Raw genomic sequence first — 19,886 nt, forward strand, 5'->3', positions numbered from 1 at the left:
AAATATATATTTAAGTCTTTACAACGGTTTACTTCCGATAGTCAAGGGTTTGATTATCGGAATTGAAAATTTGTATTTATGATTATGATTGTTTGTATCGGTCTGGGTGTTTTCTATGTATATTATGTATGCATAATATACATAGAAAACCTGATCGAAGTACAAAAGTTTGCACCGTGCGAGGAATCGAACCCGCGACTATCGAAAGTAAACCGTTGTGCTAAATCGCTAGACCACCGAGGCCTATCATAATATAATGTATATATAAATTTGTTATAAAAGAAACTTACTTGTAATACTCTAAGCCTCAACACCAATGCAAGTGGGTAATTAAGAGCGTGGCGAAATATAGTCCCGTCTCGCTCCCCCGTCAGCGGGGCCGCGGACTCCTTCCGCCTGGATAGAGCTGCCTAAAACAAAACATAATTATGTACAAGTTTGGTAACTGCTCGTTAATTAGTAACACACATATATTTAGTTTTTGTTACTACACTGTTGTATTCACTAAACGATTACTTGAATAAATATTTTATAATTGGCAATAGTTGTTCATACACGGGATTTTCATTTAATTGTTAGGCATAGACACCTATACAGTGTAAATAAACTGGCTTTTTAAAAAAAAAGTAATTGAGTTTCTTGCCAGTTCTTCTCAATTGGATCTATATACTGGACTGGATGGTAAAATGTCATAAGCGACCAAAATGTCCTACATGAATACAAGATTTTTGAATTTGAATCGAATTTTAGTTTTTCTTCCGTATATTTTTTTTTATTATATTGGTTATAAGGGCAGAGGAAGGCCGAAAAACAGATAGGTGGACTCTGTGAAAGATAGTATGACAAGAAAAGGAGTGAATAACAAGATGTCTACCAATAGGAATGAATGGAAGAGAAAAACATGTTACGACAACATAAGGAAGAAGCAGATGTTGATAAATTTATCTATTTCTATAGATAATGCTGATAAAAAGAAATACATTTAGTCTCATAAAGAGAATACTTTTACACATTCTCTAATATGAACAAAAAAAAACTAATGACAAATAAGAAAAAATAATGGTAGCACTAATTTTCCAATACAAGAAAATAATAGTGACAATCGACTGTACCAAGTGAAAACGGCAGTGATTTTGTTAATAAAATTGAAGAAATTTTCCCATGAAGTAAAAAAAGTAATAAGCCTAGTCGATAAAAACACTGCGGCAAGTGAAAGAAATTTCTTCAGGAAGAAAAAAAATAAAAATACGGCGACCAAGTGATCAATTTAGCATACAAAGTACAAAATGTACATATATACACAATTCCACATTGCTGAATTTCACAAGAATTCCATTTGATCTAAGTGTTTCAGTTACACGACTGTTCTAGTTGGGTTTTGGCTTACTGCACACTTTACGACTAAGCCAGCACTTAGTCGGGGCTTACACTAATATTTTTGCTAAATATAGTACTTATTTATCTTACATTTATATGTCTTTTCGACTAGGTTGTTCTAGTGGTCACGAGATAACCCAGAGGTCGCTGTTACAATATAATGTAATAATAATAAATACTATAAACGCGTAAGTTTGTGAGTACGGATGCATAGATGGACGTTTGTTATTCTTTCACGCAAAAACTACTGAACAGATATTGACTAAAGTTTACAGTAATATAACTTATACGCCAGAATAATACATGGGCTATAAATTTCATACGGGTGAAACCCCGAGCACAGGTAGTCTAAAACTAAGCAGAGCTTGCGTTACTACAAAAGTAATAGAAATACATTTAAGTATTTCTACTATTTGTCATTTTTCATGTAAATACATATATAATATGAATGGAAAACACACAGATAAATACAAACAATAGTGCTTATGAGTATAAATCTTTGCATTGCAAGGAATCGAATCCGTGATCACTGAAAATAAGGCAATATTCTAAACCGCTAGACGGTCAAATTTGTTACAAAAAATAATGTACAAGTACATTTCTTTCATAATGAAATCTATATCTCCACATATATGATTTATATGAGTACTCCTTTCTCAGGAAACTCAAATATTATTTTATGGTAAAAAAATCGTTGAGTTTCACGTTAGCCGTTGTCGATGCTGTATATATAATGCCTTACAAATAAACACCAGGGCCAATAAATTTCATTCGGGTCTCCAAAGGGATACGATATTTTACGAGCGTATGCTTGAAACAGACATTAGGTTAGCCAATTTATAGAAAAGCCACTTAAGTTAATGCCTTTTAAATTACACATGGACACGTTTTGTGTTATTTGTCTAATATTTAGTGTGTATTATATAGACTTCTAAAATAAATGTGTACAGTGTTTCCAAACTAGAAACTATTTTAACGTTTTTATGGTTGATTAAAAATCGTGTAGTAGACCCGTGACTATGACCAAAAACCATGTATTTGCAGGGTGGATTAAAGTTACTTATGGCACTCTTTATGGTAAAAAATACTACAATAAAGAGTGCCATAAGTCACTTAAATATACTATATTTGAAGTAGCTTAAAAGAGAAAAAATCTATAATTCTAATTATGCCCTATTCACTACTTCTTTCTAATCATATTATTTCAGTTACTATATCTAAATCTATATCTATATACGTGCAATTTTGAAGTTTTACCATTATACATGATGTCGCTGAGAAATTTCACATAACTAATACTTTTTTTAATTCAATTATTTCGAATACTATAAAAGAGAAAGGGGATATATAATATTTACTAACGGTTTATGCTGGTAGTCAGTTCGCCCATCGTGACAAATTCACCAGGAATTTATTACAATGGGCATCCAGCCATCCGTTATATCATTCATATGTACGTCACAATAGAGTGGCACCTCGTGTGTCAAATAATAACGTGATTTCCATTTATATAGCTGGTAGTTGTCTCTTCATAATAACTAGGGCCCTCACTGGACACTGCAAATTGAATGGCAAACCTAGGTATGTGCACAACAAAAATCTGCAACAAAGGATGTATAGTGCCATATTCTATGTGGTTGTAGCCCACTCATGGATAAGCGAAATATCTCCTTTGGAAATTATACACTATATCCGAGGATGTAAAAACCATACCGGCCTAAGAATATTTTTCAATTCTTGTCACTGACGGGCCTAGGTAGCGAACTTGAAAAAGGGCGAGCACAATAGATCTTTGTAGGTCGCAGTGCTACAGGTCCAAGCACCTGACAATATCCCAAACCCCCTAATAAAAAAATGCCTTGTGAAAAGCAGGCAATGAAAAAATCGATTAAGTATATTTTGTGTAATTGTATAACAAACAAAAAATCAAATATTTCTTTTTATAATATTAGTTTCCATAAACTATATTTAATATTATATATAGGGATGGTCACATTAAACTATATTTATTGCACTACGGTTCTTCATTACCGTACCTCGTACATGCCCGTACCGCCGAATTTTACGCATGCGTAAGTTTACCTGAGCAACCAACTGTTTGTAATGAAAACAAACGTAAATTATATGTATACAATATGTTAGCAGTGATTAACCATTCCAAATAGCCGGATATATGTGTATAAAGTATGTATATTTAAATACTATGAATAATATTTTGTTTTAAAATAGAACATGAAATGTTTTAGACTCGGATTTGGTACGTATTTTTGTTGCTGGCTATTTCAAAGGGATATTTTATTTGATTATATCCGTAAAGGAGAGAATAAGTTATCGTAGCCGCTTATTTTGTATATACATATGTGTGAATCTGTCTGTGGCATGTTCTTATTAAATAGACCGGACCGACCAGATATGAACACACGACCTCTTGGGTCGTAATTCAGATGCTGTCCCATATAATGCTTATTTGATTTTGGTGATCTAGCAGTTTTCACACCATTTTATTTCAGTCTGGCTGAACTCGCGACTTCGTCCGCGTGGAATTTAACTTTATTTTTCTAAAATAAAAGTAGCCTAAGATACTCCTTATTACATCAGCTACCTGCCAAAAAAAAATCCGTCAAAATCGGTCCAGCCATTTCAGAGTTTAGCTAATAAAAAACTGTTATTTGAATATTACAAACAGACACTCCAATTTTATTTATATGTATAGATGGTCGCGGGTTCGATTCTTCATTTATATCAGTTACCCAGAACACAAGCTCTGTTTAGTTTGGCACTAGATGGCGCGGTGTGAATTGTCCTGGGTCAATATTATTATTGTATTTCAGGTTGTCATAATCAACGAGTTACTATCCATATTTTTATTTATAAATACACATAATGTCTGATTCCGAAAGTGACAAAGAAGATAATAAAGATGTTCAAGTTGTGGAGAAAAGTGATTCCTCGGAATCTAGTTATGATGAAGAACCTATACAGGACGAGAGTACGCCATCAGAAGAGGCGAAAGCCACGTCTTTACTCGGTCTTGGTTTGTATAATATAATTAATATAAAAAATAACGTTAAAACGTAAAAATAAAGTGTTTTGTTAACAAACAGACAAACAGATACCTAAACTGTATATTTTTTATGAAGATATATCTTTACGTTAAGAATTAGTTACTATTATAAATGATTTTAGTATTAATTATATATTATAGACAATTAATACTAAAAATATGTTTTGTTATTTATTGTCACATTACAAAGGATATACATAATTATGCATAACAATGCAGTAAAAATACACACATAGCTAAAGCAGAGCAGAAGTTAGCTAGTTCAGTACTGTTTTGATTACAAATTAAAGAGATTTTATTACATTTCAATATTCATGAGAAAAAAGTAATACCAGATTATGTCAAATTTTGACAGACTCAATGAACGTAAATAAGACTTGGCTATCATTTCGTTTACAAATAATAATATTTTATTACAGTTCAGTCAGTAAAGTCTAAAATGACATCACCCCAACCGCAACCTCGAAGAAAGAGATTTATACCAAAATATGAAGTAGAGGGTGTCTATAAAGTAGTATTAGAAGAGGAAACACAAATACAAATAGAAATGGTTATTGGTACACATATCAACGCTCAATACCCCTGGAACCTTGTAAGTAAAGCTAAAATAATAGAGTCTATAGATGTAGGTGGAGAACTCTCAGAATTGTTTCCTATAAAAGAGCAAATTGAAGCTTATACTGATGAATTTATTCTTATGGGATATATTGCCGATGAATCCAATGATGTTGATGAATTTTATGTTTGCTGTACAACAGAAGCAAGAGATCATTGTAAACAACAGTCTGACAGATTTATTAAGAGGCAAGAGAAAAAACTGGAGAAAGCTGTTCAAAAGAAACCAAGACCATGGAAAAGTTTAGGAAGTGAAGTCGAAATATTAGAACTACTACCTGTCAATACAAGACCATTAATGGAAATGGAAATAAAAGCAAAATTTCCGAAAGATTATCAGCCCGTTTCATTTAAAATTAGAGACTCAGATGGAGCTCGTGATGGTTATATCGAATTGACTCCTTACAGACAGAGATTTAATAATGTTTATAGAAGTAGAGTTGATTGTGGATCCCAAGCAGCGCCATCCAAATGTCATAGATCAGCTCAAACTGAACTTAGATATCCTCAAAATATGTGGACTCAGTCAATTGCCGATGCTCTTGGAAAAGTTGGTGATATTGAAGCTGGAGGTGATACTAGCATAGGAGGAGCAGCTGAACAAGAACACATAGAAGATAAGAGTTCTGATGACGACGAAGAAGAAGATAAAGAACTTCCTGATGAAGTCGGATTAGCTGCTTATAGAACTGCTTTGAAATGCATGCGTAGAGCGTCGTATATAAAAACGATTAATAATTTCTTGACTACAAAAAAAAATGAAATGGATTCAATTGTAGAATTGAATACAGTAATGGATATGTATTGTAACGATTATCCTAATTTAGTAGTTGAAAAAACTATAGACATCTATGACTCGATGACATTTGAAGAATATGTATGTTTCACTGATGTAAGAGCCAAAGATAAATATATATCATCTGCAGTTTTTCATCCGATGTGGTCGGGTATTGTAGCTATATGTTATTCAGATGGATCACCTTCAGTTATGAAAACTCCTAGTACCCGGCCTGACCCAATTCAAAGAGCTGTGTATGGTTTAAATCCAGTTATGATTTGGAGTCATATTGATAGTTTGATTCCAAAACTATATTTAGAGTCACCACGAGAGGTTAAAGTACTTTCATTTTGCCCATTTGATGAAAATATTTTAATTGGTGGATGTATAAATGGACAAATTGTAATTTGGGATCTGACTAATAAATTAGAAAATGTAGAGAAGGTTGAAATTTTAAGTGAAACAAGAGAAAAATATCATATTGCCATGAATGCACATATGGGTTGGATGAAATCTGTGCAAGATAATGCTGTAGTACAAGCAACCGCATTAAGTAATTTAATGACAAGTCACTATGGGCCTGTGACAGCTATTAATTGGCTATCGCCAAATTTTATGATTACTCCTACTGGTAAAGCCAATATAATGAACGATCAGAAGAAGTCTATGATGTTTTTGACTGGTTCAGAAGACGGAAATATTCTAATATGGAATTTATCTGTAGAGAACGTTGTGTTATTTGATGGTAAGAAAGTTAAGAAATCCAAAAGAGTATTAAAAAGACCTTCCGGTTTATTAGTAGATGTTTCACCATATAAAGTATTAGATCGTAATTTGCAACCAACTTATAAAATAATTTTAGGGATTGCTGGTCAGCCACAGATTTTGAGTTTGCAAACTTTTGCAATGAATGCCCCTCTTATTAAATATATTTACATACCAAGAAATACAGGCAGTGGGCGGAAATATTTTAATTGCGAAATTGTTTCACAAAGTGAGGATGAGATATCCACGATTTTATATTGTGGTTCTCAGCACGGTGAGTTAAGGCGTATTACGTGGGAGGGTCACGAATTCAATACTGGAGAAGTAGTTAATTCTGAATATTGTGAAATTAAATTTAGATGCTGTATACATGATGGTATTATATCATGTACACAAAGAAATCCCTTTATAAATCACTTGACATTGACAGTTGGTGGAAAAATATTTGCAATTTGGTCTGATAAATTACTAGATAGACCATTAATATGGAAGAAACGACCATATCGTCTTACAGATGGAGCTTGGTCATTGTATAAACCTAGTTTATTGTTTGTGGCTACGTCAGAAGGTGATCTTGAGACATGGGATTTGTTACTCAGGAGTGATAAACCAATATCAATACAAACCCTTTCTGGTACGATGCTTACCGGAGTTAGTCTCCATACATTGCCATTAGTCAAAAATATTATTGGTGTTAGTGACATTAATGGTTCGTTTAGAATGTTTTTAGATCCACCAATATTTATGATTGAGAATTCATTATATATTGGTCGAATGGATGGTATGATTTTAAGAGAACTGAAAGTGATGCAGTCATTTATATCATGGCAAGAGGAGTGGATGAAAAATAATCCGCATATATTATTAGAGATAAAGCGAAAAGAAGGAGCTTTATTAGCCGAGAAAGAAGAACAAAGACGGAAACAGAGAGAAGAAGAAGAAAAGAGATTGGAAGAGGAAGCAGAAGCAAGACGGCAACAAAAACTGAGAGTAGTTGGTCCAGAAGAAAGATGGCAAAAAATAATACAAAAGTTAATAGAAAGGACTATCGCTGTGAAAAAAAGAATTAATAGAGCAGAGCTGATTGAACATGAAAAGCCATTAAGAGAATTGGAAAGTCAGCGTTTAGAGAAAGAAAGAAGAATGCTTGAAATTATGAAAAATCAGAATACTATTTTTAATGACACTGTTGCTATTTTATTCCCAGAAGCAATTAAAAAACAGGAAAAAGTACAGAAAAGCCTTTTATCTGATGATAAAGAAGGACTTAAGAAAGAATATTTACAAGATTATGAATATTTAAAGACTACTGCTCTCAATACTGTAAGGGATAATCCTTATAAAGTAAAGTTCTCTTGGGAGGGGACACTGGCAGAAGGTAAAGAGAGAAGGCAAGCTCTGAATGCTAATGAAGACTACATTTCCATGCATAGGATGAGAATTGCAGAGGAAGGTAGGGAACCACAGTTATTCTCTCCTATCAAAGTTAAGAGAGTGGAACCAGTAAGTTCAGGTGCTGAAATTGCGAAAGAATAACTTACTGAAAATGTTTTATATGTATTTACATGTTAATATTTAACTAATAGTTTATAGAAATTTAACTAATAATAATAATTAAAGTTTATTCAATATTTCTTCTTTTTTATTTACGTTTGACGAAGTAAAATTATTATTTAAAATTAATTAATTAAATTCTTATAGAAATATCATGTGCACCCCTGAATCTCGAATTACAAAGTAAACAAGAAGGTTCATTAGATGGATATTTACTTTGTTAATTTGCTTTTAGAGTAAGTACGTGTCTAATTATATATTCGTAATTATGACGTCGTGATAAGAACAAGTCATTATTACCGCTGTTATATCTATTAATAGCAAAAACTTTGTGGATCTATCTAAATTAATATACATTTTTACTTCTTCGGGAATAAATTAATAAAACATTCCCTGCGTCTTTTTAATGGATGGTAATGGATTGGTGCATCTGCCTATGCTAACGGTATAAACCGGCGGGGCACTAGTGGAGGAAAATAATATGAGCATGAGGTTAGGTTAGTTTGCTTATTGTGATTAAATTACCAGAAATTAACCACGGTGTTTTACAGGCGGAACCATGTGAAGGTCGACCTAATCTTGTACATTGCTAGTAATAGAGTCACAGTATACACTTACATATCTCACATTCCCTCTATTCAATTTATGATGTTGAGCGATAAATTGAATTTAATGTAGTGCTATCTGTTGCCAAAGTAATTAGTAAGCAGGCTGACTTATGAAATAATGGAAATTAAATCAAAATATATAAAATATAATAAAAAAATACTAATTCAGGTAAATTAAATCAACTGTAAATGAAAAATTGAAAATGCAAATAAGGTATATGTATTATGTAAAAATATCCGATAATGCAGTAAAAAGAGAAATACAAGTCCTGTCGACTCGACGCAATTTCGATTTGATCCCGACTCGGATATCTGGAGATTGTTGACAAAAATATCGTGTAACACAAAAGAGTAACTACTATTGAAATAAAAATATTTTTCTTCAAGAAGCCGAGTGAACAACAAATTTAAGGCCAGATATAAAAGATATACTACTAATAAAAGTAATCACTCGAAATAAAGGAATATAACCATTCTTCTCACATAGACAAAGTTCATTATAAGTACTTATAAAATTGGATTGCAGAAAACTTCTTTATGGCCGACCATTATCTTAAAATGGAGCTCTCAGAGCGGATAAGGAATTAATTGGCTCGAATTTAGTTCTTGTGGCTATACTAATAATGGTCGACTATAAAGTTGATGTACAAGAACTCTATAATTTTAGTAAAAGGTTGTATGTGATATATAAGTGTTGACGTGGTTCAGTAGTTCTAATATTGAGGAAAATGCATAATATGTATTGTAATTTGGTCTAACTTTAAAGATAGATAAATACATATTCTATCTTTAAAGGTGAACCAAATTACAATACAAATATACAGTAAGATAAATGCAGATTCGGAGTTTATACCGAATAAACATCTTGACGCATATGTACACAGTAAAAATAAGTGTATATATGTCCCGGATAAACATATATACACTTATTTTTACTGTCATCGCGTTATTTAAAAGTTTCTTGTATGATCTTTCACACAGTCCATCCATCTCTTTTTCTGATATTCCACAATATGAATTGAAAAAATTATCCTCGGATAATCAATTTACATGTCATACCATGATAACATTATTTTAAGCCTCTCTGACACCAGTGCCATTTATAATATGTTGTACATTCTGCAAAATCCATTCTTTCACACCACACTGTCTCTCAACATTTTCATTTCAGTTGCATGCAGTCGTCGTTCATTCGTATTAATATATAATTGTATCCATACAAGAAGCAGGCCGGATTACAGTTTTTAGTAAATTTTTCCCTTAAGTTGGAACATCACACGTCGTTGCCGTAACGGTGTCAGCCACTTCATCCATCCTGCGTTAATTCTATGATTATGGTCCTGTCTAATTCACCATTGCTTGAGGTATTACTCGAGAGAATACAGAATATATATTCCCGGATAAACATATATACACTTATTTTTACTGTACATACTCGTTTATATTACAAAGTTTAAGAGTTTGTATGATTGAACTTGTTAATAAGAAACTCTTTCTTCTGATTTGAATCTGAATTGAAAAAATCTTATAGCCCTGGATAATCAATTTGCCGAGAAAAGCTACATAACATTATTTTACAGCCAGTAGGAACAGGGCATTTATGAAATATGTTGCACAAACTGCAAAATGTATTCGTTTTTGCAGCACTGTCTCTCTTTTTTTTCTTGACACGAAGTTGCAGTAGTCAGTTAGTATTAATATATAATTGTATTTTTTCTTACAAAAGTACATACAGTTTTATAGGGAATTAATCCCTCACGTTGGAACATAAGTGGTCTCGGATAGTGCGGTGTCAGAGGTCTTCCTCCCGCGTACACTTAGATTGTGGACTGAACTACCTGCCGAGGTTTTCTCGAGAGACTACAGAATTATATTCCCTGAGGTAGATTCTTAGCAAGATATTCTATCTATACCTTATTTGCAATATATATTCAAGAATATATTTAGTTACGAATATATGATTACAATAAGGCGGTCTTATTGTTGAAACAACTTTTTAAGGGAATCTTAAGGAAACGGTTTTAATTATTGAGCAAGTAGATAACATATAAGATGTGTATAACGTATATAATACGACGGTAGCAAACAAGCTACGGCCCATCTGATGGTAATTGGTTACTGTAGCCTATAGATACTTGAAACATCAGGAATGTCTGTGCGCGTTTCCGACTCAAACCAAATAATATAAATACTTTCTTTAAAAACCCCATGCTGTAGTCTCTCGAGATTAAACCTCGCCAGATACACAAACACTCCAGGTGTGTCAGGCATCTATAGGCTATGGTTACCGTTTACCATGGGCCCTAGTTAGTATGCCATCATTTTAGTATAAAAAAAAATAATTAAAAGGCAAGTATAACGCAAAGTTATAATTTACTTTGTCATAAACAATACCTGCTAACTCCAATATTGGTTTCAGCAACGTTAAATATTTGGTACGCATGTTTGGCATTGGTGTGGTTTGTTGGCATATTGTATAATCGCGAGCGATGTCTCCAATATATACGTACTAGCTATGCCCGCGACTTCGACCGTGTGGAATATACGACGAATGACGAATTTTCATACAAACTTTCATCCCGTTTTATTTTACCACCTTAGGGGTAATTTTTTTCAAACTTTGTATATCTTATTTATTTAAATTTAATCAAGAGTTTTAATAATGACGATACTTCCACCTAACCTTATATCTCCGATTTCATCAACTTACAAGTCTTTTTTCGTATTAAAAAGATATTTCTCATCACCTCTAGACTATTTTTGTACCAAATTTCATTTAAATCTGTTCAGTTATTTTGGCGTGAAAGCGCGATAGCAATATTATTATGAGTACATAATGAGATGAACAGGGATGAATGGAAGATAAAATCATATTACGCCGATCTCAAATAACTGCGATAAGGAAGAAGCAGATGATGGTATATGCCACTTACCACATTGAGCTCCTCCATGTCGTCGTCACACGTAAAACCAGGCGCCACACATAGCTTGCGCTTCATATGTGCTAACTTATCCACGTTTGCTAGACACGTCCTCCTTACAGGAACCCAGACACGCTTGACATCTGAAAAGATATTTTTTCATGATTGACGGAGTACGTGATCTAGTTATTTAGAACTTCGCTTTATTCGCAATGAAAATCGCAGATTCAAATCTCGTACTATATAAACATTTATTTTATTTTATTTATAACTCTTTATTGCACCTCAAAAACAATACAAAAAACAACAATATTCATAATACACATTCAAATATATATACAATTCATTTATGTATTTTAAATATGATTGTTTGTACCGACTTCTGTAATGGATGATAATGGAATGGTGCACCCGCCTACGTTAATGGTTTACGCTGAGGGGGCACCAGTGGAGGATGATAAGATTTGAGTTGATGAGTCAGTTAGTTCAGGTCAGTTAGCCCATCACGGTAAATTCAACAGGAATTTGTCACGATGGTCAATAATCAAGCTAACATGGAACATAGTTAGCAATGGGGTTATTAGTCCACATTAGTCTCTTACCTCCTGTCCTTTGTATTACATTTTTTCTAAATATATACGAACAAATATATATATCAGTTGATTAGTACCTATAATAAACCTCAGTGTAGCTTAGAACTATATGACGCTCAATGTCCAGAGTTATTATTATTTGTTGTGATCTTGTATTTCACTATGTTGCCAATTAACAATATATCTGACCGGATAATAAACTTGAAGATATATTATTATATGCCTTATGGGACTTATTTTAATAATATATTTTAGTTATATTATATTTTTTAAGGTTTTTAATTTTAGGTTCTTTGTGAATAACTAATGGTTATACATATAACTTAATTATATTAATTAAGTTATATGTATAACCACTAGTTATGCAATGCAGTTTCCCCTGCTCTTTCATTAGTAATAATAATAATCTCAGGACAATTCACACAGCGCCATCTATACCCTGGTTAAGCTAGCTAAAGCGTGTATTACGGGTACTATACAACTGATACAAATAGATTGTTTTTTTTTCGTATAATAGAATAGAAAATCCTTTATTCAAATAAACTTAATTTAAGCCCTTTTGAATAGTAATAATATTTTTTTAACATACATATTATATATAGCAAACACCCAGATCGACATAAACAATCATGCTCATGGATGTTTGTGTCGTGCGTGGATTCGAACCGGCGACCTTCGAAAGTAAGGCGGTCTGTTAAACCGCTAGACCACCGAGGCCGTCACATCATTTAAACCATATGGCTTGTCACCGATGTAGAGTTTGTACCTAGTCGCCTGTGTCACCTCACGTATTTCAACTGTGAGAACAACAATGGGAATCACAAGACAAATCACAGATAAGAAGAAATACAATGCACGGATAGATGATGTCTCAGTACGCAAGAGTTGTTTCTACCATTCCACAATTCGTCTCTGGTTTAGTTATACTAGTACTAAATATCAGGGCGTTAAACATGAAAAAAAATGTCTACTGGTTGTACTGTGCCTCTAGATTTATTTAGTACTAAACATCAGGTCTAAATAAGAAATAAATATATATGTGTACTGGCTGACCCGTGCCCACTTCTTTGGACGGTAAACATTTTTATTTGTCAGTTATCAACCGCCGTGAATAAAAATCGTTAATAAACATACGGGTTGATGGTAATAAAAACATATATTACCAGACTTGCTGAATATATACAAAATAAATTCATAAGAATCGTTTCAGCCATTCTAGGGGACCTTTGTTACAAACTCTATGATACGAGCATTTTATATATTAGATGATATATATATTTATACTAGCTGTATCGCGACTTCGTCCGCGTAAATAATGAAAAATATTTAACTCAATTAACACAATATAAGTCAAATAAATAAGTTTCATCATTTTAGCTTAAAAAATGATAAAAAAATAAAAATAAATATTTAATCAATAGACTAAAAAATAAATTTCAAGCTTCTAAATTTAAACATGACGCCTTACGATATATCTATATGACCTTGGATCTACGAATTTCAATCCTCTTGCAACCCTTTTTCACATATAAAAAGTAACCTATTACCTTTCTCAGGATCTAGTCTATCTATGTCTGTTTCAAATTTCAATTTAAATCGGTTCAATATTTTTGGCGTGTAAGCGAGACAAACAGACAGACAAAGTTACTTTCACATGTATAATATCAGTAGCCTATAGGTTATTTAATAAACTAACTCTAAAAAGACAAAGAAAAAAGTTTAATCGTTCTAGCTTCCACAACCACACAAACAGCAAATTTCCACAATAACTTTCATTCCCTATTTTATTTTACTACCCCCCCTCCCCCTAAGAGTAAAAATTTTACAAACATTGAATGTCTAAAAATGAGTTTCAAACTTCTAGTTTTAAAAAAATGACGATTCTTCCATACTCGTACCATTGCAACCCGTTTACAATTTTTTCAATTCAAAGATTTTCTATATATTCTTTGTCGGTGTAAACTAACTGTGTTTAAATTTTTTTAAATTTCATTTAAATTTTTGTTTTGTTTTGGAGCGTAAGACTGACAGAAAAAACAGACTTACTTTCACAGTTATAACATTAGTGGGGTATTTAAAAATCTATCCCAAAAGAACCAATGAAAATAGGTTCATCGTTCTAGTTTCAAAAATTACGAATTTACATAATAACTATCATCCCCTATTTTATTTTGCCCCCTTAAGGGTAATTTTTTTACAAACAATGAATGTCATATTTATTTATATTTAATCAACAGCTTTAAAAAAATAAGTTAAAAGTATATACTTAAAAAATGACGATTTTACATCAAATCTTGCATCCCCTATTTTATTTTACCCCCTTAAGGGTAATTTTTTCAAACATTGAATGTCATTTTTAGTTTATATTTAATCAACAGTCTCAACAATCAGTTTCAGTCTGCTTCAAAAATGACGTCCGTTACACATAAGAACTTATATATTTATTTTACCCCCTTAAGGGTATTTTTTACAAACAATGAAATATGTATTTATATTTAATCAACAGTCTCAACAATAAGTTTCAAGCTTCTAGCGTTCAAAAATATCAATTACCATAAAAATTGACATCCCCTACGGTTTATGTTATTACCCTCTTAAGATATAATTTTTTACAAACATTGAATGTCATTTTTATTATATATTTAATCAACAGCCTATCAAAAATAAGTTTCAAGCTTTAGCTTCAAAAATGACGATTCTTTATACAATCTTTCATTGGTATGGTAACTAGGCCTTACAACCGGAATTTTTTTCGCATTAAAAAGTAGCCTATGTGTTCTCAGGGTCTAGACTAACTGTATACCAAATTTCATTCAAATCGGTTCAGTAGTTTTGGCGTGAAAGCTTAATAATAGTTTTTGTCGCAGCACAAAAATATATTTTTATCGTTTCCGTACAAATAGTAATTTTACAGTGTTTGTAAAAACCAACATTTTTGCTTACAATCAGCTAATATAATTTAAATAGTTTCATAATATATGACACAATGAAATATTTATTTGAAAAAAAGACAGTTGTTTTTATTTTAGTGAAAAATAAGAAAAGACTATTTTGATACAACAACCATATATTTATTAATACCTATAAATTATGAACTTTGTGTTAATATTTAAATTTCACACATTATTTCTCATAACCTAAAAAATGGGTAAATAATTTAATTTCGTATATGCCACACCACAACATTCTTTAAAAAATGTAAATAATAGAATGTGAAGAAATTGTGATTGTTATCTTTTTTTTAATAAGTTCGTCAGAACAGAGAAACAACATTTTGACATTTATTATTATTTGACATTTGACATTGACTTTAATTTTTGTAATTTATATTGTAAAACTTTGTGTTGAGCTTTTAAATAGGACTTGTATTTATATAAATAATTAATAAAAAAAATGGCCAAATTTGTCTCGCAATCGGACAATTTCAAGTTTAAAGAAAAACACATACACACTCATATACGATTTTATCATAAAAAAGTGTCAAAAACAATATTTTCGCTAAACGTCAACGTCATGTTTCCGGCAAGATCTTTCGTTTTACACTATGTTATCTGTGGTTTTGTTCTTTGTGACCTAATTGCGCAAACGCACGCGAAGTGTCCATTGGTTGTTAGCTAGTGAAATGAAAAATGGCGAATGCGCATAAAACGAAGTGTTGATTGGTTGTTAGATAGTGAAATGAAAAGATACGAATAAGTATTCAACCGCATAAAGATAACCTTTTATTCCATTTTGCAATCACTACAACCCTTTTGCATTAAAAAGTAGTCTATATTCTTCCTCTGCGTCATGATATTTTCGTACTAAATATATTAAATCGGTTCAATAGTTTTGGCGCGAAAGCGAGACAGACAGACAGACAGACAGACAGACTTACCCATTTATAAATAGTAAGGAATGGATATTTTCAACAGTCTCAACAATAAATTCAAGTATTTATATCAAAAATGACGTGTTTACATAACAAACTTGCATCCCCTATTTTATTTTACCCCCTTAAGGGTCAATGTTTTACCAATTTTTTACAAACAATGAATGTCATATGTTTTTATATTTAATCAACAGTCTCAACAATAAGTTTAAGCTTCTAGCTTCAAAAATGACGTGTTTACATAAAAACTTGCATCCCCTATTTTATTTTACCCCTTAAGGGTAACTTTTTACAAACATTGAATGTCATTTTTATTTATATTTAATCAACAGTCTCAAAAATAATAGGTTTATTGTCAAAAATGACGATTCTTTGAATCTTTCACCGGCCTTTTACATTACAAGTTTTTTCGATTACATTTAGTTTTATGTGCATTCTAGGGTAACTATTACTATCTGTAAACCATTTCATTAAAACATCGGTTCAGTAGTTTTGGCGTGAAATCGAGATAGACAGACGATTGACTTTGACATTTATAATATTAGTTTTTGTCAGCAAAAAATATATTTTTATCGTTTTCTACAAATAATAATTTTACAGTATTAATCTACAAAAACATTTTGTTTCTTACAATCAGTTAAATAATTTAAATAGTTCCATAATATAAAGGTCATTTATTTTATAAAAAAGACAGTTGCATTTTTATTTAGTGAAAAATAAGAAAATTCTATTTTGATACAACAACCATATATTTATTAATCTATACTTTATTAATTTTGTGTTAATGCTTTTAAATAAACACACACATTATTTCTGTATAACCTACAAAAATCAAATATATATTTAATTTCGGATAGAGCTACACCGGCATCATTCTTTAAAAAATATAAATAATAAAATTTGAAGAAATTGTGATTGTTATTAAGTTTATTTTTTTAAGTTGTTCAGCATTTGAAACAACGTTTGACATATTATTATTTAACATTGGACATTGACTTTAATTTTTGTAATTTATATTGTAAAACTTTAAGTTGAGCTAAACAGTTTTGTATCCAGAGCCGTAAAACAAATTAATAAAAAAAAATAAATTTGAAAAACTCGCAATCGGCCAATTTCAGGTTTAAAGAAAAAACACATACACACGATGTACGATTTTATCATAAAAAAGTGTAAAAAAACAATATTTTCACTAAACGTCAACGTCATGTTTCCGGCAAGATCTTTCGTTTTACATTAATCTAATTGTTTTGTTCTCTGTGATGGATAATTGTAGCAATGTCAAAACGCGATGAGTTGATTGGTTGTTAGCTAGTGAAATGAAAAACATTGTCAAACGCACGCGATGTGTTGATTGGTTGTTAGCTAGTGAAATGAAAAGATGACGAATGGAATATTCAACCGCATAAAGATAACCTTGTATTTCCATTTTGAACCCGTTACTAGTTTATCATTATAATTTAACGCATTAAAAAGTTAGCCTATGTCTTTTCCTCTGCGTCTTTGTTAATATCTGCGTACCAAATTTCATTTAAATCGGTTCTTTAATTTTTTTATTTAGATAACAGACAGACAGCTACAGACAGACCTTTTTAAAAGCATTTATAATATTTAAGGATAGATCATAACATTCTCGTACCAAATTAAACTTGACATATAAGTGGTTACGCACAATTAAATTTACCAAGAAATAGTCACTATAATATACTCAGTCATGTATATTGTGTATTCATTAAAGCAATTATGTTTATATGAACAGATACTATTATTAATAATACAGATAATATAATTAATAGGTATCTATAAATGATTAAAGAGCCGCCTTATTGTAAACTAGTTTAAACCTGGCTTCGTACGAATATAAAATACAGGTACATACTCGTATATTACATATATACACCCGTACATATAAACTCTGCTCTTGAATAACTCTATCTTATATAAATTATTGTATGCTAAATGTCCCGCGGTTTCACCTGTGTTAAATTTCAGTACACAAATTTCAATAAAAAACATAGCCTATATGTTATTCTGATGCATAAGCTACATTACTGTAAAGTATCGTCAAAATCCGTTCAGTAGTTTTTGGGTGAAAGAGTAACAAACATCCATACTTACAACCTTTCGCGTTAAAAATATTACTAGCTGTGCTCGCGGTATCATCTTTGTTAAATTTCAGAATAAAATATACCCTATGTGGTTATTATGATCCATAAGTTATATTACTGTAAAGTTTCATCGAAATATGTTCAGTAGTTTTTGCGTGAAAGAGAAACAGACATCCATACTCGCGCATTTCGCGTTTATAATATTATAAGATTAAGATTTTCTATAAAAATCAAATGAGATCGATGTATCCAAGGCACGTATTGTGCATTTAATTTTTTATTCATACCCACGGACACCCAACGTCACGCGGAAATCTTAGGCAATACTAGGGAAGAAAATATAAATTCACAATGTCTGTAAGAAGGGTTTGTATGTTGGTGAAATAAAAGTACTTTTAGGGTGGGATTGAGCAGAAAATAAAATAGTATTCATTTTCGAATGTTATTCTAAAATGAGCAGTTTCAAAAGAATACAAGTTCTTAAAATATTGCCACAATTAAAAAAAAAAACTATTTATACAAATAAATAGAATGGAAGTGTCTGCTTGTAATTACAAATGAACAGCTTTAAACAAAATACATATAAAAGTATATACTTTAAGTAGTTACACCACTATAGTTAGTTACATCAAAAAATTTTATTTTTTTTTTCCAGTCTATTCTTGTTCTCTTGAGGATATGTCATTTTTAAGTTTCCAAATTAAATAGATAAAACGAAAACATTATTCAGTCTGTCTGTGTCCGTTACAGCCATAGAATTATATATACTAGTCTTTGCCAAGTGGTCGAAATTCGACCATAATAATAAAAAATGCAAAAACATCTTTGAAACAACAATAATAATTAAACAAAAAAGTACGTGTGCGTGAGTATCCAATGCACCATGTATTGGACACACGCACACGGTGTGTAATGTTATTTTTTACTGATATAATGTATTTTCATGCATAATTTTAGAAAAATATTAATATTATATATATTAATACTCTATATAAACTAGGAATGTTACCAATGTGTTGTTTACAGACCTGGTCACATATTGAGCAGAGCGCATTTATGGTATTCTTATTGGTATGGTAACTAGGCCTTGTCGGAATTTTTTTGACTGGTAAACGATGGAGGCCTGAAGGTTGATCTGTGATGTAATTTTGGTCTCGATCGGTCAAGCCGTTTCGGTGGAGTGTCGTTACAGAGAGTGCAAATCTGATCTCTAAGATAGCTCGCTTCGTGCTCCGTTAAATTATAAGTGTGCGAAATTTCATACACTTCAGTACGTTCAATGTTTGTAAAAAGGGAAGATTTTGCTGTACTTATTAATATAATGATTTTTACAACCAGGTAATATTATCAATTTGAAATTAGAATAGACTGAAATGCTATTTTAGTTATTTCAATAAAGTAATACTATATTTGTATTTGTATACATTATCAGTATACAAACAATGTATTCCAACTTGAAATAGAAATAGAACAACTGTAAATATTGAATTATTTCAATATTTACAATTTCTATTTCATAATTAAAATGATGATGCCGAGAAATTATATTTAGAGTGATGACAATGGGATTCCCTTTGTGATAGAGATGTACTCAATAGAATTGTATCGATGAAAATGTCGATTAATATTTATTAT

At 31.4% G+C, this 19,886-nt stretch overlaps 2 protein-coding genes across 2 annotated transcripts in view; one reads left to right on the top strand and one right to left on the bottom strand.

The window, feature by feature from the left end:
- The window catches only part of LOC131850539 (uncharacterized), a 65,251-nt gene that overhangs the window by 14,866 nt on the left and 30,499 nt on the right, over positions 1–19,886 (bottom strand). Inside the window, exons 2-3 of the mRNA XM_059200791.1 lie at positions 11,695–11,825; positions 291–410 (exon numbers count right to left, since the gene is read on the bottom strand). Of these exons, the coding sequence (XP_059056774.1) occupies positions 291–410; positions 11,695–11,760 (186 nt within the window). The 5' untranslated portion in view covers positions 11,761–11,825. The remainder of the gene's footprint in view (positions 1–290; positions 411–11,694; positions 11,826–19,886) is intronic.
- LOC131850538 (dynein axonemal intermediate chain 3) lies at positions 4,856–8,135 on the top strand. The gene has a single exon (XM_059200790.1). It carries the CDS (start codon positions 4,881–4,883, stop codon positions 8,133–8,135), a length of 3,255 nt encoding a protein of 1,084 aa, XP_059056773.1. The 5' UTR covers positions 4,856–4,880.

Source organism: Achroia grisella, unplaced genomic scaffold, assembly GCF_030625045.1.
Source record: "Achroia grisella isolate CSIRO2021 unplaced genomic scaffold, CSIRO_AGI_Agris_v1 utg770, whole genome shotgun sequence".
Lineage (NCBI taxonomy): Eukaryota > Metazoa > Arthropoda > Insecta > Lepidoptera > Pyralidae > Achroia > Achroia grisella.